Here is a 24251-nt window from a genome sequence, read left to right as displayed (position 1 = left end):
CACCCAGGCGCCCTGACAATAAAATCTTTATAAAAAGATTTCAACGGAATATGATTAGGTCTTTCCACATATATACTTATTCCATTGACACACATCATCTCATGAGTTTTAAATACTTTTTATTTTCTGGAATTTAACACCTAAGATTGGTTAATTGTCAAAGCAAACCGAGGTCCCCCTAGCATGAAGTTTTAAATTGTAGTCCATTGAAGAATTGGCGAAGTTATCACCTTCATTACTCTTTAATGTTCCTGTCCAGTAAGAATTCTTTGGTGTATGCTGATGTAAAGACTTTGATACATTTATATGGTTTCCATGTTATGTGAATTCTTTCTAGACCACAAAGAACAAAGTTGTATATTTTGTTTTTTTATCAATGGAAGTCTGTACCTCTTAACTCCATTCACCTGTTTTAACCCATCCCCAACTTGTACACTTTTTATAACCCAGATGACACTCATTTTATTTGTAAGGGTTCTCTCTAGAAGAAATTACATTCCCCAAAGTATAAGAAGCTTTAGATAAGCCTTGTCATACATTCCTAGTGTGTGCTTTCTTTCAGAGGCTTCTATTCTATCAGGTGAGGTATGAACCCTGGTTACAAGCTTTCCCACTTATGTTAGTTTCATATGGTTCCTCTCCATGGTGAAATCTGATACTGAGCAAGTCTTGAACACTTGCTCATTTGTTTATTTCTCCTACGAGTTCTTTGATGCTTCCCAAAGCTTGAGCTTTGTGTTTTTTTTTTTTTTTTTAAATTTTTTTTTCAACGTTTTTTATTTATTTTTGGGACAGAGAGAGACAGAGCATGAACGGGGGAGGGGCAGAGAGAGAGGGAGACACAGAATCGGAAACAGGCTCCAGGCTCCGAGCCATCAGCCCAGAGCCCGACGCGGGGCTCGAACTCACTGACCGCGAGATCGTGACCTGGCTGAAGTCGGACGCTTAACCGACTGCGCCACCCAGGCGCCCCCCAAAGCTTGAGCTTTGAATAAAAGCACTGCCACACATATTAGGTTCACATTGAGTAAGATGTGAATGCTCCATAAAGGCTTTTCCACACTCAATACGTTTGTACAGTTTCTATCCAGTATGAGTTCCATCATGACCCCAAAGGTGAGAACATTTGATAAAAGCCTCACCACATTTATTACATTTAAAAGGTTTTCCTCCTGAATGAATTCTCTAATCTTCTGTAATGCTTGAACACTGGATAAAAGCCTTGTTACACACATTACATCTGTAATTACATAATGCTTGGAAAATTACAAATTACCATTTGTAATTACATAATGGTATACATTATGCCAGTGTATATTTTCTGATGCTTAGCAAGGTTGCCCAATGGGGTAAACGCTTTGACACACTCATTACATTAGTAAAGTTTCTCCCCAGTATTGATTTTTTTTATGTTGAGTAAGATTTGAGCATTCAGTAAGGTTTTGCGACACTCACTACATTTGTAAGGTTTCTCTCCAGTATGAGTACTCTCATGACCAAAAAGGTTTGAACTTGTGCTAAAAGCTTTACAACATTTAGTACATTTACAAGGATTTTCACCTGTATGGATTCTCTGAAATGCCAAAAGGCTTGACATTTGGATAAAAGCCTTGTTACACACATATTGTTTGTGTGATTTCTAGCCAGTGTGTATTTTCTGTTGATTAGTAAGACTTTGAAATTGGGTAAACGCTTTGTCACACTCATTACATTTATAAGGTTTCTCAACAGTATGGATTCTCTGATGATTTGCAAAGTTTGAATTTGTAGTATACAACTTGCCACATATGTTACATTTACATGTTTTCTTTCCTGTATGGGCTTTCTGATGTCTAGTGAGTTTTGAAGGCTGGGTAAAGGCTTTGCCACACTGATTACATTTGTGAGGTTTGTCACCAGTATGAATTTTCTCATGACTCCAAAGATGTGAACGTTGGGTAAAAGCCTTACCACATTCATTACATTTGTAAGGTTTCTCTCCTGTATGGATTCGCTTATGCTGTGTCAGACGTGTACGCATCGCAAAGGCTTTGCCACAATCAATACATTTGTACGGTTTCTCTCCAGTATGGATTTTCTTATGCTGAGTAAGATGTGAACTACATGAAAAGGCCTTGCCACAATCAATACATTTGTAAGGTTTCTCTCCAGTATGAGTTCTCTCATGACGCAAAAGTTCTGAATGTTTGATAAAAGCCTTATCACATTTAGTACATTTATGAAGCTTTTCTCCTGTATGAATTCTCTGATGTGCCATAAGTCTTGAACTTTGGATAAAAGCCTTGTCACACATATTACATTTGAGTGGTTTCTCCCCAGTGTGTATTTTCTGATGCCTAGTAAGGTTTCCAAATTGGGAAAACGCTTTGGCACACTCATTGACTTTGTAAGGTTTCTCTCCAGTATACATATCCTGATGATTTGCAAGGTTTGAATTTTGACTATGGACCTTGCCACATATGTTACATTTATATAGTTTCTCTCCTGTATGGACTCTCTGATGAGTAGAGAGGCGTGAAGACTGGGTAAACTCTTTACCACACTCATTACATTTGTAAGGTTTCTCTCCAGTATGAGTTCTCTCATGTCCGCAAAGCTGTGAATGTTTGATAAAAGCCTTATCACATTTATTACATTTATAAGGTCTTTGTCTTGTATGAATTCTCTGATGTGCTATAAGGCTTGAACTCTGGATAAAAGCCTTGTCACACACATTACATTTGTGTGGTTTCTCACCAGTGTGTATTTTCTGATGCCTAGTAAGGTTTCCAGATTGGGTAAATGCTTTGGCACACTCATTACATTTGTACGGTTTCTCTCCAGTATGGATTTTTCTATGTTGACTAAGATGTGAACCATCGGTAAAGGCTTTGCCACACTCACTACACTTGTAAGGTTTCTCTCCAGTATGAGTTCTCTCATGACCCGAGAGGTGAGAACGCGTGCGAAAAGCCTTATCACATTTACTACATGAATAAGGTTTTTCTCCTGTGTGAATCTTCCGATGTTGATTAAGCCTACAGCTTCTGATAAAAGCCTTGCCACACACATCACATATGTGTGGTTTTTCTCCAGGATGTGTACTCTGATGTCTAAAGAGGTGTGAGCACTGCTTAAAACCTTTGCCATACTCACTACATTTGTAAGGTTTCTCTCCACTATGGATTTTATCTTGAGTAAGGCTTGAACGCTCAGCAAAGGCTTTGCTGCATGCATTACATCTGTAAGGTCTCTGTCCAGAAAGAATACCCTCATGATTCATGAGGTTTGAGGTTTTGCTAAAATCCTTCCCACAGTCAGTACATTGATAAGATTTTTGTCTAGTGCATGCTCTCCTGGCCTGTGCAAGTAACAAATGAAAAATCTTCCTAGATTTATTCCAAATGTTTTGGGTCCTGGGAATTCTTTCAAGTGGTGAGACTGAGGAACCATTGCTGACAGACTTCTCAGTTGGATTACATTCATACATTTTCTCCTCACTGTGAAACCTCTGGAGTTCATCCAGGTGTGCCTGCAAATTTAATCCAATTCTATTTTCCAAGCAGTTTATGTACTGGTTTCCAGAACCACTTACGTTACTGTCCTGTTGTAACAAAGTCCTGATGAATGGTCCATTATTCATGACATACTGGTATGTATTTTTTCTCACAGAAACACTCTGCTTTTCAGGAAGAGTAACTGAGGGCTGATTAAGTGGCTGATCTTTCCTACAAGTGAGATTTTTGTTATGGGTCAAAGGCACTTCTTTGTAATTTCTTGCATCATCTTCCCACCGATTTTCAAACTCATGCCTATTTTCCCAGACTTCCTTGAGACCAAAATCCTTGATGCCATGGCTTTCATTTCTCTCCAATATCACTAAGTGGTAAAATACTTCTTTATAAATGTCCTCCCCTGGTGACAATTCCATGAGTGCAAATCCAGCAGAAAGGCTTCCTATCAAATAGAGTCGGAAGGTAAATATTTTATACTAAATTCAATAATTACACACCTAAATAATTACAGTAAATAAAGGAAGTTAGTCAACAATGGTCTTCAAACACTTTTGTCATATACAATGTTTTTGAGTTCTCTTTTTATAACGTTTTCCATATTAATAATTTCTCTGATTTTAAGGTAATTTTTCGAAACACATTTTACACTATCCATATTTTTTGGACACATAACTGGATAATTAAATGACACTTCATGATTACAGAGCCCATCTACACACTGGTTATTTTATAACTGTGCATGAATATCATAGAGATGTCTATCTTCCTTAAATCTTAGTCTTTATAAAAACGTGTTTACCTGAACCCAGTATCTCATATTTCAGTGATGCTCAACGAATCTTTCATTCCTCCTAGTATGTGTTCCTTATGGAATGTAAATCCTGTCTTTATGTCTCCAAGAAAAACTGCTTTAGAATCCCAGGGACTACTAGTTTGTGTAACTATGGTTACTTATTAACTTAACCTCCTAGATCTATCAATATGTAGGTTGTAACATAGTCTTTAAAATATCTTGTTTCTCTCATCATATGTTCACACATTATTAAACACACAGTATAATTAACCACCAGATCAAGCTGCTGTCCTGAGCAATTCATATGCATGTTCCCCTGTATGAATAGGGATCCTTCTGCAGTACAGGGGACAGGGGAGTCAGGTGCTGTGTAAACTGAGGTGCTTTGTTGATCAAAATTAATATACCGGGATATACGAGGATGGTTTGTTTAGCTCAAGGAAACATCTGAGGAAAGGCCAGGACTTGGATTCAGAAAAGCAAAAATGAAGCATAAGAAGTAACTGACCACGTGGGGACAGGGCTTGTGCTTGCATATCTATGGGAATATGATTGTGGTGTAAGTTTAATGCAGGACCTTGGGGAAAAAGAAAACACATTCAGCAAAAGGGATAATACTGACACATTCTGTAGGAATGCAACTATGGGCATGAAGCAAAGGTGGAAAACATTCAACAGGGAGACAGGGTCATAGGAAGACTGTACAGTTGTATCTATTTCAGTATTTGCTCTAAAAATTATCAAACTATCCCATGAATTCCACTTCTAGGTATATACTCAAGAGAATTACATAATGTATACATGTTCCAGGAGAAATGTACTAGAATGCTTTTTAAGGTTGTTGCTTAGAGGGAGCGAGCTTGCAAAAGGGGGAGGGGTGGGGGGTGGGGGGAGGGGGGAAATTCCCCTGAGGTCTCCAGCTTGTAAGCGCATTGTGCAATGCAGGGCTCAAACTCACATATGTGACTTCATGACCTGAGTCAATATCAAGAGTCAGATCCTTAACTGTCTGAGCCACCCAAGCACCCCAACATAATGTGTCATTACAGAAAAACCTATGGCAAATCAGGTTAATGATATTTCTGGAACTAAACAGGAACTTAAAAAATATGTTTTCAAGATACCACAAATTCTTAAAGAATACCATAGCATCAGTTGGGGGGCTCAGTCAGTTAAGTGTCTGACATAGACTCAGGTCATGATTGCAGGCTTAGGACTTCAAAAGCCCGCAACACGCTCTGTGCTGATAGCTCAGAGCCAGAAGCCTGTTTCGGATTCTGTGTCTCTCTCTCTGCCCCTACCCCGCTCATGCTCCCTCCCTCCCTCCTCTCTCTCTCTCAAAAGTAAACAAACATTAAAGAAAAGTCATAACTTTAATCGAGGAAAATATCTGTTGTAACAATTAGATATCACTGCACATTTATGAGAATGGCCAAAATCCACAACACTAACACCAAATACTAGTGAGAATGTGGAGCCATAAGAACTCTCATTCATTGCTGGGGGGGATGCAAAATGGTACTCCTCTTTGGAACAGTTTGCACTTTCTTACAAAACTAAACGTACCCTTAAATACAACCTAGCAGTCCCACTCTTTGGTATTCACACAAATAAGTGGAAAATTTCTGTCCACATGAAAACATACCCACAAAAGTGAAAAATCCTAAAATTTCTATGGAGCCACTAAAGATCCTGAATGGCCAAAGCATCTTGACAACAAAGTACGTAGCTGGAGGCATCACATTCCCTGATTTCAAACCCCCTGACTACAAAGCTGTGGTAATTAAAACAGTATGGTATTAGCATAAAAATACACAAATAGATCAACAGAACAGAATACAGCCCAGAAATAAACCCACACACATGGTCACTTAATTTACAATAAAGGAGACATGACTATACAAAGGGGGAAAGCACAATCTCTTCAATTGATGGTTTGGGAAAACGGGACAGCCAGAGGCAAAGGCATGAAACTGTACCACTATCTGACACCATACACAAAAGTTAACTAAGAATGGATTAAAGACTTAAACCTAAGACCCGAAATCATAAAACTCCTATTAAGAAAAGTTAGGGGGTAATGAGCTTCTTGAAACATGTCTAGGCAATGACTTTTGCTTTTGTTTTTTGACTCTCAAAACCAAAAGAAAAAACAACAAAAGCAAAAACGTTTGGAATTATATCAAACTGAAACATGTCTACATAGCAAAGGAACACTTTTTCAACAAAATGAAAAGGCAGCCTACTGAATGGGAGAAACTATTAGCAAATCATGCTTCTGATAATGGACTGGTAATCTAAAACATCGCCAAAACATGCTCAAATAACCCAATTTAAGAAATGGGCACAAGATCTGAATAGACATTTTCCAAAGACTTAGAGATGGCCAACAGGACCATGAAAAGGTGCTCAACGTCATTCATCCTCAGGGAAATGCAAATCAAAACCACAATATCGCTTCACACCTAATATTAGAATGGCAGTTAGTAAAAAGACAAGAAACAACACGTGTTGTCAACGGGTGGAGAATGATTGGTGTAGCCAAGAGAACTACTGTGTGATCCACCAATTCTACTGGGTATTTATCTGAAGACAACAAAAATACTAACTAGAAAAGATAGAAGCATTCTGATGTTCACTGCAGCACTATTTATAACAGCTGAGATACGAACACAATCTAAGTGTCCGTTGATGGGTGAATGGATAAAGATGTGTATATACAACACAATATTATCTAGCCACTAAGTAGAATACAATCTTCCCATTTGTGACAACAGAGATGGACCCTGAGGACAATATGCTATGTGGAATGAGTCAAAGACCACTGCAGTATGATTGCTCCTATGTGTGCAATCTTAAAGAAACAAAAACCCATTAGATACAGAGAACATACTGGTGGTTGCTACACACAGGTAGCTGAGCAGAAAAGGGTGAAGGTGATCAAAAGGTTAATAAAGAAAAAAACTGGGCTGCCTGGCTGTCTCAGTCAGTACACCATGCAACCCTTGACTTTGCAGTTGAATTCAAACCCCACTCTGGTTGTAGAAATTACTTAAAATCAAAAATTGCTGCTGCCTCTTGAGTTCTTAAAACAAACAAACAAAACCAAAAAAATCAATATGGTAGTTACAGTATACCAGGAATGCAATAAACATCTGTAGAATGATACATGGTTTTCCTACAGAAAAACAAACTAGAGATATCACCAAGCTGAGCTGTATTTATACTACATTTACTTTTGGATTTTTCACTTTTGGAATTATCCACATCGTGACTTATGCCCAATTTATGCACAAGGCAGTGATCTTCAGAAGCCAGGATGGCCGAGGAAAGACACAGACTTTTATCTACTTTATTAGACAGATACTATAATTTTTGTGTCTCCTGAGAAGTTCTCCAAGGATACAAAATGGAAATGCAAAGTGAATACATCCTGGGGTCTGCACTACAAAGGCCTCACCTCTGACCTGTATGGAATGAGAACCAAGAGGGATCAGGGAAAAGACGCCATAGGGACAGCAATCCCAGTCCCTCTCAAACCACGGCACCAGTATGGTCGGAGGGGCTAGGTAACAGGGTTGTAGGTATAATAGTGGAAGTTTAAATTTCTACACATTTAACAGATTGAGAAATGTTTGGGGGGTGGAGGCGGATTTCCTTTGAAAGTTCCTAAGAAATAAACTTGTATTTTCTCACAGATTCTTCCCAAACGATATTTACTGGAGCACCTTCCTCTGCTCATCTGAGCTCTCACTTGTGCTCACACCCCAATACATTGCCCACTATGTGGATGTTCCCCTGTCTTCATTTCACTTTCCACTATCCAAGTCTCTTTCTCTTTTTCCAAAACAGAGATGATATTCACCTCAAGAATAGATTTTCGTTTATCAAGAAAAACAGAACATGATCTGCTTGGCTCTTCCAGAACAAATTCCCTGCTCTTGGTTCAGCAAACAAGAAAGGATATTCATTTTAAGTGGTGTAGAAACATATTTCAAAAATTACTCAAATGAGTGCCTGTGTGCTTAAGGATTATTTTAGGTGTGCAGACATCTGGGTTTTTTCCAAGAACCACTTAACCAAAGGCACAAGGGTAAGACGACAGAATCAGAGATTTAAATAAATTCACCACGAGGTTTCCTTTTTTCCCTCCTACTTTAAATACGGTTTTTCTCTCTGAGCCTTATCTTTCAAGATGTCAGCAAACTTGGACTTTGCTAAGAATATAAGGGTTTTAGATCCTATTCCCCAACTCTGAGATTGTTACTTAGATTCTAGTTAACAGAGAATGTAATGCTGGTTTCAGGGGTAGAATTTAGAGATTCTTCACTTACACAGAACACCCAAGGCTCCTCATCACCAGTTCCCTCCCTTAGGCTTTTCTGACTGCTAAGTTCTGCAACCACATCAACAAGCAGGAATGCAGAACTTCTGAAGGAAAGGGAAGTTAGAGTCCACTTGCCACATTATGAACCCTTTCCACTCTCAATCAAAACAGCTGCAATCACTCCCTTAAGAACAAGGAATTGGAACTCTTATGATCAAAACAGGGGCTCTCATTAGAAAATGCACAGCACAGACATAAAAAGTAACTACCGACTTCTGGAGGCAAGTTATCCTCACCCACGGAGACCAGGTTCCTGTAGTTCTCCAACATCACGTCCCTGTACAAGGCCCTCTGAGCGGGGTCCAGGCACTCCCACTCCTCCTGAGAGAAATCTATGGCCACATCCCTGAATGTCAACCGCCCCTGAAAGGAAAACACATTTCACCAAGTGCACAGGGAATGTGCTCTTATTTGACCAAAGACAAGAGAAGCACAGATGTGTAAAGACTGACTTGACTAGAATGAGTGTTCTTTGATCCGTGTAAGATAATTTTGAGTGAGTTACAGTGAACATAAAATTAGCCACTTTAAAATACCATTAGGGGGCAATTATTGCACTCAAATATTGCACAAACATCACCTCTGTCTAGATCCAAAACTTTTTTATCAGCCCCATAGGAAAGACTTTACTCATTAACAGGTGCTTCCTATTGCCCAGTCCCTGGCAACCACTAATGCTTTGTCTCTGTGGATTCACCAATCTGGGATCGTTTCATATAAAAGGAAAAGGATCAAATATGTGGCCTTTTGCATCTGCCTTCTTTCACATAGAATCATCCTTGGGGCTCATCCACAATATAGTATGTATCAGTGGTCCATTTCCTTTCTTCTGGCTGCAGAATATTCGATTACAGGAGTAGACCATATTCACTCAACTACTGTAAATCATTTGGTAGTTATGACCCTGGCTAATATTACTAAGTTCCAGTAGAAGTGTTTGGATGCCTGTTTTCAATTCTTTTGGTTATATACCTAGGAGTGGAATTACTGGGGCACATGGTTTAATTTTTTCAGACTCTGTCACACTCTTTTCCACAGTACCTATATTTTTACAGCAACGTGTCATGATTCGAATTTCTCCACATCTTTATTTTTGTTTCACAACAGTCATCCTAGTGGATGTGAAACGATAGCTCACTGTAGTTCTGATTTTACATTTTAATAATGACTACTTTCATTGAACATTTCTTCATGTGCTGGGTTCATTTGTGTATCTTCTATGGAGAAATGTCTATTAAAATCCTTTGACCATTGTTCAAGTTGGGTTCTTTGTATGTTGGTTGTGAGTTGTATAAGTTCTTCACATATTCTGGGTTGTAGATGCTTAGTAGATATGTGCTGGCAAATTATTTCCTCCCATTTGCTAGATTGTTCCACTTAGGTGATGATGTCCTCCAGTGAACAGACATGAATAATTGAGATGATGACCAATTTATCTACTTTGTCTGGTTCTCTTTTTCTTTTGGGATCATGTGTAAAAATCCACTGCCAACCCAAAGGTGATGAAGACTTACCCCCTATATTTTCACGTGAGACTTTTATAGTTTAGGCTCTTACACTTAGTCTTTGATTAAATCTGAATTCATTTCCTTACACAGCACAAGGTAGTTTCAATTTCATTCTCACACAGATATCTAAATGTGTCAGTACCATTTAAGAGACTTTTATTTTTCCAGTGTCTGTTTTCAGCACACTTGTAAAAAAAGGAATGGACTGAAGATGTGTGGGTTTACTTGTGGATGCTCAGCTCTATCGTTTTGATCAATATTTCTAGCCTCTGGTGCAATTATGCTTTTCATTACTTCACGTAACTATATTAGTATTGATGTTGGGAAATGTAGGTCCTCCAATTTTGTTCCTTCTCACATTTATTTTGGTTATGTGGTGTCCATACCAATTCAATATGAGTTTGAGAATCACGATTCCCAATATAGCAAGAAACACTGTTGAGGTTTTGCCAAGGACTGCATTACTCTTTATGTTACTCTGGGGAGCTCTCCATTTTACAGTCTTCCAAGGCAGAAACACAAGATATCTTGACATTTACTTAGGTTTTAATTTCCCTCACCAACATTTGTAGTTTTCACTCTGTATACAACTTCAAACTCAATTAAGTTTATTCCCATTTGATGTCTTGCTCTTGCAAATGGAAGTGTTGACTTACTTTCCCTTTGTTGACTGCTAGTGTACAGAAATGCAACTGAATTTTGAGTGTTGATATTGTATTCTGTAACTTCAGTAAATTCATTCTAGGAATGAGTATTCTTTATTTCTAAAGAGGAGATCATGTATACTATGAGTAAACATAATTTGATTTCTTTTCCCATTTGACACATTTTATTTATTTTTCTTCTGTAATTTCTCTGGTTAGAACTTCCAGTAGAGTGCTCAGTTGGAGCGGCAACACGGGGCATGCTTGTTTTGTTTTCAGCATTAAGGGATGTTTTCAGGTGTTCACCAGCGAATATGAGGTTAGCTATAGAAATTTAGTAATAAGCTTTTTCAGACTAAGCCAGTTCCCTTCTACCCCTAACTTTTGAGTTTTTGCAGGATGCACTGTTCTGTATATGTCTGCTGAGCCTTGCTGGTTTAGTGTTGCTCACTGCTTTATTACTGATGTCTGGTTGTTCTATCAACTATTAAATAGGGAGCATTGAGTGCTCCAACTAGTATAGTAGAACAATCTCCCCAATGTTTGCTTCAAATGCTTGGGGGCTTTGTTGTTATGTACCTGTTATTTATAGTTGTTTTACTTCCTCGATGATTTGCCCTTTTTTCAATATATAATGAATCTCAACATGCTTGGTAACAATTTTACACCTTCAAGCCCATTTGGTCTGAAACCTGTATAGCTACCCAGCTAGGGTTCATTACTATCCACATAAATATCTTTTTCTATCCTTCAACTTTCAACCTATTTGTATATCTAAAGTGAGCTTCAGAGTGCCTGGGGGCTCAGTCGCGTAAGCATCGGACTCTCAATTTCAGCTCAGGTTATGATCTCACAGTTTGTGAGACCGAACCCAGCAACGGTCTCTGCACTGACACTGCAGAGCCTGCTTGAATTTCTCTCTCCCTCTCTCTGCCCCTCTCCCACTCACGCTCTCTCACAATCAATAAATACTTTGAAAAATAAAGTGAGCTGTATGTAGACATAGAGTGGAACCATTTTTAAAAATTCCTCTTTTAATGAAGAGTTTAATTTAGGTACTTTTCAAGTTGTTACTGATAGGAATTACTTCTAACATCTGCTGTTTGTATGGCTAATATTTTGTTACATAATTCCTTCCTTCTTCGGGTGTCTGTGCGTGCATACCATTTTGATGGTCTATTTATTTTTCTGTATGTTTTCAGGTTATATTCTGAGTGGTTATCCTGGGGATTACAGCTTACATATTAAACCACTAATATTTGAATTTCAGTTGATGCTAACTTAGCTTTAATGCCATACAAACAACTGCTGTTACACATTCTCCCTTTATGCTGTTGTCAAAAACTACTTCATAAAAGATATGAACAGATGTTGCATACACTCAAGAGCAGATTTTTCTGATTGTTTTACTCATCTATCTCTTTAGACATGTAGGAAAAAATGGGTTACAAAACAAACACAATAATGAGCTTTTATATTTACTTATGTAATTACCTTTACTAGCGTTACTTGTTCCTATGGCTTTGAGGTACTGCTAGTTTCTATCCATTTCAGCCTGAAGAACTCCACGTGGCATTGCCTATAGTCTATGTCTGTAAGTGTGAACCCCCTCAGCATTTGTTCATCTAGGAATCTCAACTTCACTATCAATTTTGTAGTATAGTTTGCCTCATAAGGAATTCCTGATACAGCTTTTTTAAAATTTTTCAATCTTTTAATACCAAAGGAGATGGATTCCTGGCCTCCACAGTTTCTAATGAGAAACAGACCATTAATCTTATTCAGAATCCCTGTACATGAGAAGTTGTTTCTGTCTTGCTACGTTCCACACTCTATCTTATAAAACTTGACGGATTATGTGACTGCCAGGGATCTCCATGCATTGGACCTAGTTGAAGTTCACTGAGTTTTTTGGGTGTGTAGGTTCTCTTTGATAAATTTGGGAAGTTTTCAGCTCTTCTTTCTTCAATTATTCTTTCTGCCCTTCCTTCTAGAACTCCTATTACGTTTATAGGAGTATTATAGTGTCCCAAAGGTTTCTTTGCCTCTGGCCATTTTTCTTCTTTTATTCCCTTTTATTCAGCTTTATTCCCCTCTCTCCTCCTCACACTTGACAATTTCAGTTAACCTCTGTTTAAGTTCACGGATTCTTTATTCTTTTTGTCCATCTGCTGAGGAACCCTCTAGTGAATTTTCAATTCTGGTGTTTATACTTTAACTCCAGCATTTCTATTTCCTCCTTTTGCTATAATTTCTATCTCTTTACTGATATTTTCTATTTGTTGAAATATTGTTCTCCTACTTCTTAGTTCTCTTCCACATTTTCCTTTAGCTGAGGATGGTCAAGACGGTTGATTTAAAATCTTTATTTACTAAGTGGAATGTCTGTGCCTCCTCAGAAAGACCATCATCAACCTGGTAATCATGCTTAAAAGATGTACAATCTTAAAACATCCTTAGAAGTCTGTAGTGAAGTCGGCCTGCTCAGAAGCAGCCATCGTGGCATTCTTTGAAACAGTAAGGAGTTGTAAAGGACCCATGTATCTTCATTTAGAGAATGCTCCCATGAGGATCTAAAAAAGCAGTAATCTCTTGCTGACTCTCATGAAAACGACTTCAAGTCATATCGCATGTAAAGATATCAATTTGCAGAATAAAATAGGATTACACACTTACAGAAGAATATATTCTAAACTCATGCTACAATATATAAACGCACGTTTGGAAAATATGTACGAAAGAGAACATTGGTTCTTACTGAAGAAAATCAGTGATGGTGGAAGATATGACAGGGAAGAACATGTTTTCCTTCTTAGTTTCAAAAATGTATTAGTGTGTGGAACTGAACTGCAAAAATCTGTACTACTGAAGTTTAATACATACACACAAAAATAATAAAAAGAATTTAATAATATTATGTGAAATTAAAACTGAGCACCATCCTCTGTGATGAAAGTTCTGCTCCTATGTCTGGCTAAATTATACACATTTTTCTCTAAAAGATGTGCAACATGTGAGAGTTCCTAAAAGAACACCATGGTCTTTATGAGATGGATGTGCTACCAATAATTTATAAAACATTTACTGTTATGGGGGGAAATAGGTTCTAGAACCACTTATACTTACCTACATAAGTTACGAAAGCTTGCGGCGGAGGGCCGCCACCAAGGGGCAAAATCACTCGAGATTCGTTAGGGAAATATTGTAATGGGATACCGAGCAACTTGTTACATCACCGGCAGGAAATTACTTTCCATCTGACCCCAATCTACTAATGTACTTTGATCACAAACTCCACTTGTCCCCAATACCCTCTGCTTCCTACACACACAAGTTAATGATTCCCGTCTGATGGCTTTCTCCATGTTCACATGTGTAAGATCTTCTTTTCTTCATGTTCCCAACGTATGTAGTATCTTGAGAGCTCAATAAATACAAGATGAAACCCATGTTGGGGGCTGTTGTCTTCTCCCAGGCAGTACCCTCTCTCGTATTCCATCTGCATCTGCTCTCTTGCTGGGCAAGAGAGAACTCCAGGCTCCTAGTCTTCGCCAGATGGTGACCCCGACAGGATAGAGGTCGACATGATAAAAGCAGAGGTGACAGATGTCCATGTGATAGAAGGCGACAAGAAGTCAACATGATTAGAAGAAAAGCCAGCGTGACTAAGAAGTGGATGTGTCAGCAGGGGACGTGGCTAAGAAGACAATGTGGGAGAACCCAATGTGGCTAAGGGCTGACGAGACTGGAAGGCGACATGGCTACGAAGCCAACATTACTCAAGGATGCGGAAACAACTAGTTGTGTAACAACTAGAGCTCCAAAAATAGAAAAATGCACGGGACTACAATCTCTCCTGATGAGGTAAGAGAAACCGAATCTATAGGGATTCACTGCCACTGAACTTTTGAGAGAATTATTATGGGAGACTCTCTATCCCTAGAACAGAAAAAACACATTCATATAGCACTCCTTAAATTATTAATGATTATCCAGCAACACTGTCCTTGGTCTCCTAAGCAAGGAACCTTTCACTTAGACACTTGGGAATGAATAGGTAAAACACTAAAGGCATGACATATGGAAGGCGCCAATGTTCTGCCTGAGTTATTCTTACATGATCTATTGTTCTGACAGACACTCTCCCCTTATGTGCGGATGATGTTTATGAACATATAGACGCACTCAAAGTAAATAAAAACTTTTTCCATGGAACCTAAACCTCCTTATTGTCAGCCAGCCCCGTCAGCACCCCTACACCCTGAGAATGCCAACTATACCATTTGTCAATGGAAAACATCTGACTTGTCAAAGGAACAAAAGATTCCCTCTGAAGACATCCTCACTCCTTTGCAACTACCTATTAAGAATGCCCTTACTATGTTTACAAACACCACGGGAAAACTCACAAGACATCTTGCCCTTGGAAAACTCGAAAAAACTGGGAGCATATATTATACACTATACCGGGGTCTACCCAAAATTCAGCCATATTATGACCTATAGAAACCTTTCCCAATCCTTAAACATGGTCTCTGATATGTCAACGAGCCAAGATCATCCACTTGAGATTTCCTCAGCAGTGTTTCAGGTAAAAATTAACCATGGGGAACAAACTGTGTTAGGGGGACCCTAATGTAAGTTTGTTGGTTTGAAACAGACCTGTTAATCAAAGGTCAAATAAGCTCATGTTACAACTTAAAGTAATTGGAAACTTGGTCTCACAGGTTTCATGAGTCATTGTTACACTAGCTTTCAAAGGCTTTAGTAATTCGAAAAGTTTTCCGTGCATGATAAATTGGGATTGAATTTGTTGGGACATCTAGGCCTTTTCTAAATAGGATGGGATGCTAAATCACTGATTCCTAAGTAAGGCTCATCTGCTTTCAGCTTCTTATTGCAGGGAAAGTGAGGATATCGGGGTCTGATGCTAAACACACTTGGTGGATTACAACTTTCTGAGTATTTTACTAACAAATTTTCAAAGATTTAAATTGTAAATGAAGTCTTTTTGACCGATTAGGCTTCTTTAGTAAGTTGAATTACTCTGGAAGCACTGTCAAACAAATAATAATCCTTAGGTTACATTTGAGTACATGCTATACCTATTATAGAGATTATATGTAATTCCTAGTTTTAATATTTTTTAGCATAGGGTCATCACTTGATATTCTGATAATTGAAGTGTTATGTGCCACAGAAGTAACTGAATTTCCTTCTCACCTCCATTAGATCTTTTAATCATGTCCATTTTTGTGTCTTTTTTGTCATAGTTTTGTGACTCCTGTTGGAATACTTCCTCACCACTACCACTTCCAGTAGACAGATAATCCTTTATGCTCAAGGAGGCTGTTTCCCCTGCACTGTCTTTCCTTTTCCTAACTCTGCTATACCTACCCCAACTTACCAATGTTGCCCCTAGGGATGGACTCTCTATGACCCTATTCAGCAAGAAGAAGTTACAGAAGAGAAGACCATCCACCCTCAGCAACCTTGAAGATTTTAAGAGTCAAAACTTTCAGGGGGGAACAATGTGGGAAACAAAGGAAGAAGGAAATGGCAAATGAAATTAAAATTCCCTACAATCCACAAGGACAAGCAGTTGTAGAATGAGCACATTAAAAAATATGTTAAAATATGTTAAAAACAACAAAAAAGGCAGAATTACCCATGGTTGTCTACATTACAAGCTCAACTTCTCCTCGATCACACTATGATCACTCTTACGTTTTCAAATCTTGACCCTCAAGGACTAACGCAGCTAAGCTCCATTTTCCTAAATTCCATAAACCCTCTCACCTATGGTGCCAGTTCAAACTTCTCACTTGGGTTTGAGAATATGCTTGTATTCTTTCAGATTCCGGACCTCTGGGGATTCCCTCTTGGTTGGTGAAGCCGTATTATAGCATGGGGGAGACCCCCAGAACACCTTCCCATCAACCAGGACTTCCAGAGAATGACTCAGAATGAACGACCACCGCTCCATTTTCAGGATGGAAGAAACCACTTCACTGTTCATCCATCATCCTGAAGTCGCTCCACAAATGCAATTCCTAGCTCCTCATAGAACATGAGGGAAGCCTAAACGCCTGTCAAACCAGGCCCACTTCCTCTTACAACGCAGTGGTATTGCCTACACACCTGATCTGCATCTGATGGCAATGATCTCCGCCACTGGTATTAAGCAGGCAAAGGCGTTTCATAGGCCTCTTAATCATGGGGATCCAAGCCACAGTAAGCGTTATAGCCTCTGCTACCATTGCTCGAATTAGTCTTCAGCACACTATGAAACTGCACATGTAACTTAACCCAGTTATGGTCAACATTATCGAAGAGCTAATAAGCCAAACTTCTACAAACAAATAATGGCATGCCTAAAAGCCCTTATGGCTGCCATCCATTTTATGGGAAAAGGACAAAAGGTGCTAATCCTCTATTGTAATTCTGTGAAGCGGAATACTTATACGATGTCTCCTTTTATGCCATTGCAGAATCACTCTCCAAACCACCAGACAGCAAAATACGGATCAGGTAGCCATCATGACTGTCCTCACACGCAAACTTAAAGATGAAAAAAACCAAAATGGGGAGCCAGGGGGATCAAAAATCCCTTAGACTTCCACAAACAGGTTAGAAAGCTTAGGGCAGAAAGCTGCCACCACGGGACAAAAGCACCCAAGGTGAAGTCATTAGCTAGAGAAAAGCTTAGGGCGAAAATCTCCCACCATGGGGCGAACGTGTCCGAAGTTAGCTAGCGAGATATTGCAATGGGATCACGAGTAACTTCTTAGATCACCTGCAGGAAATTCCTTTCCATCTGACCCCAATCTACTAATGTACTTTGGTTACACACTCCACTTGCCTCCCACACCCTCTGCTTCCTACACACACAAGTTAATGATTCCTGTTTGATGGTTTTCTCCGTGTTCATGTATGTAAGATCTTGTTTTCTTCACGTGTACCTCGTAATATCTTGTGAGGTCAATAAATACTGAGACAAAACCCCTGTTGGGGGCCCCTGTCTCCTCGCAGACGTCACCCTTTCTCGTATTCCATTCTGCATCTGCTCTCTTCTGGACAAGAGAGAACTCCAGTCTCATCGTCTGTGACACTGTTTGACATGAGAGTTGGTTCTACATTTGAAAACCAATTATGTTAATAAACCAAGACACCCTCTCTACTTCTCATTCCTACTTTCAACTTTCTATTCTATTCCAAAGTATTAATATCGTGGAGTCAGAAGCACAATGAGTCCCTGGTTTAACATCAAAATGCATTTGTAAAACCGGATGAAGTAAATTTCCAGCACTCTTATTTTCCAGGGTTCCTCAGGTACTTTTGCACGTTAATACATGACTTACATACATAATCTCTTTAATCCTGGTTTATATGAGCTGAAAAAGGATCCAGGAGGGATCTCTGAAGAATCCTTCCTGAAGATACCAAAGAGCTAACTCCCTATCTCCAGTCCTAGCCTGTGTAGAACAACATTCCCAGGATGACCACCAAACAGGTGCCTCTTCCCAAGTTCCGCGTCACTTGGTCACAGTAAGATGAAATATGCATGGAGAGGAGGGAGATTGGGAGAAAGCCCTGGGTGTGAGTAAACAACTCAGGCAGGACACCTCACAGACAGACAAGATTAACAAGTCCAAAGTGACATTTTAGGAAGAAAAATCAACAAAAAATGGGATTTTACCTGGAAAAGAGCCATTCCTTCTTTTTTCCCCCTTCTTCTGGTCTTCTTTCTCAAGTAAGGTTATACTGTGTGACAAAAAGGATGTTGTTTAATTTTCAGAATCAACATGACCCCATCCTCTGCCACAATATACATATGGGGAGAAACTTGCCATGGGAAAAAGGCCTTTGCTGCCCACTGCAACAGGAGGGATGCGGGGACAATAAGGTCCTATGTGGAGGCCAACAAGTGCATTTTTTACCCACTTCTTCACGAAGGCCTCCCCTACGGCTCAAACTTACACACTCCACTGCAACTGCATTGTCTTGTCTACCTGGCACTTGGCCAAAGGGAATGGGCTCATTCAAGTTCTTGGCTCCTCCCTAGGTAGCCCGCATCCAAGGAATGGATGATGCAGGACAGAGAAGCCTGTCCATGCCATCAATATGGACCAACTCTTAAGGGCCACCCAGCTCCAGAGCTCCCTGGAAGCCATACTGAGAAGTTTAGACCTTTGTCCTGATGCTGATGGGAAGCCTGTAAGAGAGTTTAATGTCAAAAGACGACACAATCAAATTTTTAAGATTTAGCCAGGATACACAGAGGGTGGAGGTGACAGAGGCACATCCCTGTCTCTGAGCTATGCTCCTGCTTCTTTCTTAGTGGCTTTCGATATTTTTGGAACTGGGTCACATTGTGAACTCCCATTATAACTGCACACTCTCTCCCACAACACTACCAAAGACGCACCTAGTTTTGAAAATCATTTCACGCATCTTATTAACTCAAGTTCAGAATTCTTGGTCTATTGTCTCCTGTTACAGGTGGGTCCATCAGGGGTTAGAGGGGGAGTTAATTTGCCAAGTTACCCTGAAGAAGTCTCAGTTGAATGAGCAGAACTGGGTGTAAGAAATCTCTGAAAAGGTGGCCTGGTCAGGTTGAAGTAGAAAGGCCTTGTCCTAATTCCAGATTACCTTTCATGTTCCTGAAGGAGAGAAGCTTCTCTTTTATGGGTTTAAGCAAACCCAAGCATTTAATTCCTCTTTTCCAGAAAAGCTATATGAAATTACAAATAGTTACTGGTCCTGGAAAACATGAAAAAGGGTCACCTGTGGGCACGAGGTCTGAACACTCTCTGTATTATGAACGGATGAGCTCTGCTGGAACCAAGTTCCACATCAATCAAGACCACCCTTCAACATCTGTACAGAGAAGACAGAGGGGACTTGAGGGGATCATCTACTTAGCTGGAGAACTCAGCTCAAAGCTTGATAATTTATAAACTGCCTTAACACAAGAAGAGAACTGCTGAATTATTAAAATAGCACACTAAACTAGGTTTTGAGTGTTAAAAGGTTACCAACATCCTTAACGGATGTGTAATGAAATACCATAAAGTTCTTTAACAGACATCAAAGAATCCTTGCAACATATGGTAGAGTAGAAAGCATATAAAACTCTTACTTTGAACAATAAAATTACAAGAAAAAATAATTTGGAAGTTGAAAAGCTCTCCAGTGGAATCTGAGATTAAAGTCACAACAAGTGTGAGGATACATCAAATTCAGAAAAGAATGCCACGAGCCACGAAAAAAGGGGGAGAGACAAACAGTATTGTTAACAATGGCCATCGTAAAAGCACCATGTGGTTACAGAAAGTCCCCTTTAACTGACAGTTCTACTCCCCCGGGATGAGGAGGGGTTGCCAATGGCATGATCTTCTGATGCAATGCTTAGAAAGCGCAGATGCCTCAAACACCAGGTTTCACACTCTCAATCTCTTCTCCACAACTGAAACAATTCACCAAATGTTAGATTAACGAGGTCATAAAACTTCAAGTCGGTACTTCACAACTTGATATCCTCGGTTCTTCACTACGGTTTGGGTCCTGTGCCTTGTCTGTGACCCCTACGCGTTTTCTTCTCTGTAGAAGTCTGTGTCCTTGTTTCTCTTCAGTCCTTTTGTCCATTTCCGTTTCCCTCCGTCGCTATTCCTCCTCCAACAGACAGTTTCACCCTATTCTGCGGCAGCCTGTGTCAACCCCCGCCGGTTTTTCTCCCCACACTTTCTGATGACCCTCTAACTCCGCAGATTTCTGCGTCCTTCCCCCCCCCCCCCCATCTCCGTCCACACCCAGACGGACGGCCACCCTGCGGCCAACGGCCTGCACCCACCTCCCTAGTGACCACTGTGCCCGACGCAATATGGGGCTGGGGGCACGGGGGACACTCGGCAGTCAGAGAAAGGTTCTGAGCAGGAAAGTGACCGGCAAGGATATCGGGGTCTGCAAGGGCCACAGGCAGAACGGCTTGGCCCGAACCTGCCTCGGAGCGATTTTAACCGAAAACGACCACAGACCCCCGGGACCCGCCCCGAGAGAAAGGACTTGGAACGTCTTAGAGCCAGGCCGCGATCGATGAAAGGGAGAAGACGGTTCAAGAATTTTACCTTACCAGGCGACCCCGGAACCTGGGGTGGAGCCCCAGGCACTGAGCAGCGCAACCGCTGGTGCGAACCAGAAAAATGGAGACTCGCTCACCCCACAGCGCACGTTACCCTGCTGGATCAGCTTCCGGGGCTGCAGAAAATGGCGCATGCGCGTGCGTCGCGGGGCGGTGCCGGGGCGTGTCCAGGACACATCCGGTGGGGCGGGTCCAGCGCACCACTCTCCTCCCAGCGTCTGCTGGTCTGTTTTCTCTTCCGGCCGCGCGGTTTCGGGTTCCGCTTTTGGATTCCGCCCAATCCCGCTGGTGTCGTTTCGAGCCAGGCTGGGTGCAACCTCAGGGAAGGGTGGGTCGCTTCTGTTGGGAGCGGCGGTATTTCACAAGTTGAGCCCGGTGCCCGGGGAAGCAATTTTTTTTTGGGGGGGGGGGGCGCTGGTTGGGGTGGGGGGGTGAGAGAAAAGTCTTTAGAGAGCCGTGGACATGCGCTCTAGCGGGGAGGCGGAGCAGTGTGGGGACCTGGCGCCCGGGGTCCTTGTGGGTCGACTGAGACCCGGATAGTGACAGCTCCTTGTTTAAATGAAGTAAAAGCCGGGGTGGTCAGTGTCGGTGATGGACGCTAGAATGCGGCACGCACAACTGTTCTGGGGGGCGGGGGGCGCCTGTGTGGCTCAGTAGGTTAAGTCTGACTTTGGTTCTGGTCCTGATCTCCCTGTGGTGGGTTGGAGCCTCCCATCGGGCTCTGTGCCGACACCTCAGAGCTTGGAGCCTGCTTTGGATTCTGTCTCCCTTCTCTCTCTGCCCCTACCTCGCTCGCACTCTCTCTCTTTCAAAAATAAAATAAACATTAAAAGAAATAAACACTGTCCTGTGGGAATTGTGCTGTTCGGTATTAACTCGTCCTCAGAATTTTCACTCAACTGTCACTTCTCGCTATTCCTTGGACTGCACTCCAGGCTTTCCCCGCCGGGCCTTGGGCTGTGGGACGGAGCGCTGGCACGTTGCTTTAAAGGAATAAAAGTTTCTGCGTCACTGGGTGTTGATTAATGTCTCTCTCTTAAATTTGATATTCAACTCCACACCTCTCCAGATGAATTACAAATCCAAATGTCTTTGAGACCTACCAGTGGGACCTGTATGTGCTTAAGCCCTTAATTGCCAAATTTCATTGCAATTTTAATTAAATTGTTCTCAGGTATTTTAGAAGTCTATTTTTTTCTTGAAAATTCAGAGTTTTAAAAATTTATTTATTTTGAGAGTGAGCACGGGAGGGAATGCAAGCGGAAAGGGGCAGAGAGCTAGATCTAGAATCCCAAGCAGGCTCTGAGCAGAGCCCTCTGTACGCCGCCCCTCACCCCATGTCTGGACTGGATATCACAAACCCTGAGATATGACCTCAGCCGAAACGAAGAGTCCCTGGCTCAGCCAACTGAGACACCCAGGTACCCAGAAAATTAGATATTTTAACTGATCCTTTTGTTTTCTGTTTCTGATTGCTTGGTGTCAAGGGCCGATAAGGAAGCTTCTAAAAGGTGGACTACTTCAGAGAGATGTAACTTTTCCTAGTACTGATGCAATACTGGTTTTGAAGTATTTCCACAAACATGTGATAAGGATTTCTGTTCTGTACGTAAATGGTGCAAGCAAATTCTACCACTAGTGTTTCACGTTTTCAGCAGCGTCATATACACTCTTAATAATTTTTAATAGGAAATGTGCCAGTTAATAGCTCCTCTTCTGTTTCCTGTGGAAATTCTGAAGGTGGTGCTGGCTGCATTTGCTTTTCACATCCTCTCTATTATGTGACTGACCCTTCCAGGGCTTAAATCTCTGCAAGGAGTGAATTAAAAAGTAACTACTCACTGTCTAACAGTTTACAATAGTTTATAGGTATCTTGTCATTTTAGACAGTTGTGTATTCCTTCTGCAGCCTGCAGAGACGATCCTGGACACAATTAAGGTCAGGGCTCCAGAGAACAAAAGGGCTGACTGTTAAGAAAAAAAAAAACATGGAGTGATTAGAGCACAGGGGTTCAGCTCCCACCAACTGGGATTTTCAGAAAGAGCCAAATGACATGAAAAGGTGGAAGAGGGAGCTTAAAAAGACACAAAGGTGCTTACCAAGACAAGGATGCCTTAGACCTCACCTCTGGGGAAATTCTGGAGATGTTCCTGTAAATGTGCTGGACCCACTGCTTGTATCTTAAAAGCTTGAAAACTAGGGAGATACTGCCCCAGGGCATGAATCCCAAATGTCTGACAGGAGGGAAGGTTAAAAGTGGTGATTGTGTGATCTTGGTATTCAGCACCCCCAGTCATGTTTCTATGTGATGTTTTCTCGGTTCAGTCAGTCACAGGAAGATTAAAGTGGTGTTTACCACCAAGTTACGATTGGGCAGCTGACTGTTAGAGAGGCACGCAGAGCCTCTATTTTAAGTTCTATCATCTTGGAGTTCCTGGGGCCAATCGTGATGTCCTGGAAGACACTTAAGAAGCAGGTGCTGCCAATGGATACACCACTGGCCACTCGGAACATGCAAAACAAGTTGTATCAAAACTCAACAAAGATGTTTTTCAAGCCAAAAGTGTTGCTGAGCAACTTCTTTAATGAAGATGAGCCAGAGGTTGGCTACAGTCAGGTCCTTGAGAAGCAGGTCTTAGGAAGGTATTTAATCATTTTTAATTATTTTTTACTGTATAGACTTCTCTTTTGTTTGACCTTTATCCCACTCTAGGATGTGAAGAGTAAGAACACTTATTGTCATTTTGATAGGAATTCCCATTTCCCGCATACCAAGCATTAATATTATCCCCACTTTAGTTTTTGCTGGTTATTAACTTTTCTTATGCACTTTGGCATACATTTAACTTTTTAACTTCACTGATATAATAGTCTGTTTATAAATAACGTCTCATAAGGATAACTATACTCATTTTGGGTTTTTTGTTTTGTTTAGACTTTTTGGGCTATTTTTATTGTTCAGTATTCTGTAACATTTTTGCAATCACATTATTAGTTCGAAAAACTAACTGATCATATCTATATCAGGATCAAATTAAATTTATAAATTAGCTAAAGGAGAATTGATAATATTGAGATTTTCTTTTATAATACTGAGATTTTTATATTATTGGGATTTTATAAAATTGAGATATTCTATCCAAGAACATGATGTAAATTTACATTCATTTATTTCTCCTTTCACATATTTCAGGAATGTTTTAGTTTTTTCCCCATATAGCCTCTACACATTTTTGTTAGATTCATTCCTGGTAGTTTCTTTCATTTTACTTTTTTAAAGCTA

The 24251-nt window shown here is 40.5% G+C and overlaps 1 protein-coding gene across 6 annotated transcripts in view; it reads right to left on the bottom strand.

Annotated features, from left to right (window-relative positions):
• LOC144612731 (uncharacterized) overlaps positions 1–21318 on the bottom strand; it is a 59191-nt gene extending 37873 nt beyond the window's left edge. The window contains exons 1-6 of one of the 6 annotated variants that reach the window (XM_078438745.2): positions 20959–21046; positions 19614–19706; positions 18526–18590; positions 8911–9037; positions 4796–4864; positions 794–3936 (exon numbers count right to left, since the gene is read on the bottom strand). In XM_078438745.2, coding sequence (XP_078294871.2) covers positions 1640–3936; positions 4796–4864; positions 8911–9037; positions 18526–18540 — 2508 coding nt within the window. In that variant the 5' untranslated portion in view covers positions 18541–18590; positions 19614–19706; positions 20959–21046 and the 3' untranslated portion in view covers positions 794–1639. Of the gene's footprint in view, positions 1–793; positions 3937–4795; positions 4865–8910; positions 9038–18525; positions 18591–19613; positions 19707–20953 lie in introns of those variants that run through there. The other 5 variants (XR_013552467.2, XM_078438744.2, XM_078438742.2 and 2 more) reach the window with 5 other exon arrangements.
• Positions 21319–24251: the final 2933 nt, after the last annotated feature.

The sequence above is a fragment of the Panthera onca genome, chromosome E2 (assembly GCF_046562875.1).
Source record: "Panthera onca isolate mPanOnc1 chromosome E2, mPanOnc1 haplotype 2, whole genome shotgun sequence".
In the NCBI taxonomy this organism is placed as follows: Eukaryota; Metazoa; Chordata; class Mammalia; order Carnivora; family Felidae; genus Panthera; species Panthera onca.
This window is presented reverse-complemented; position numbering and strand designations above follow the sequence as displayed.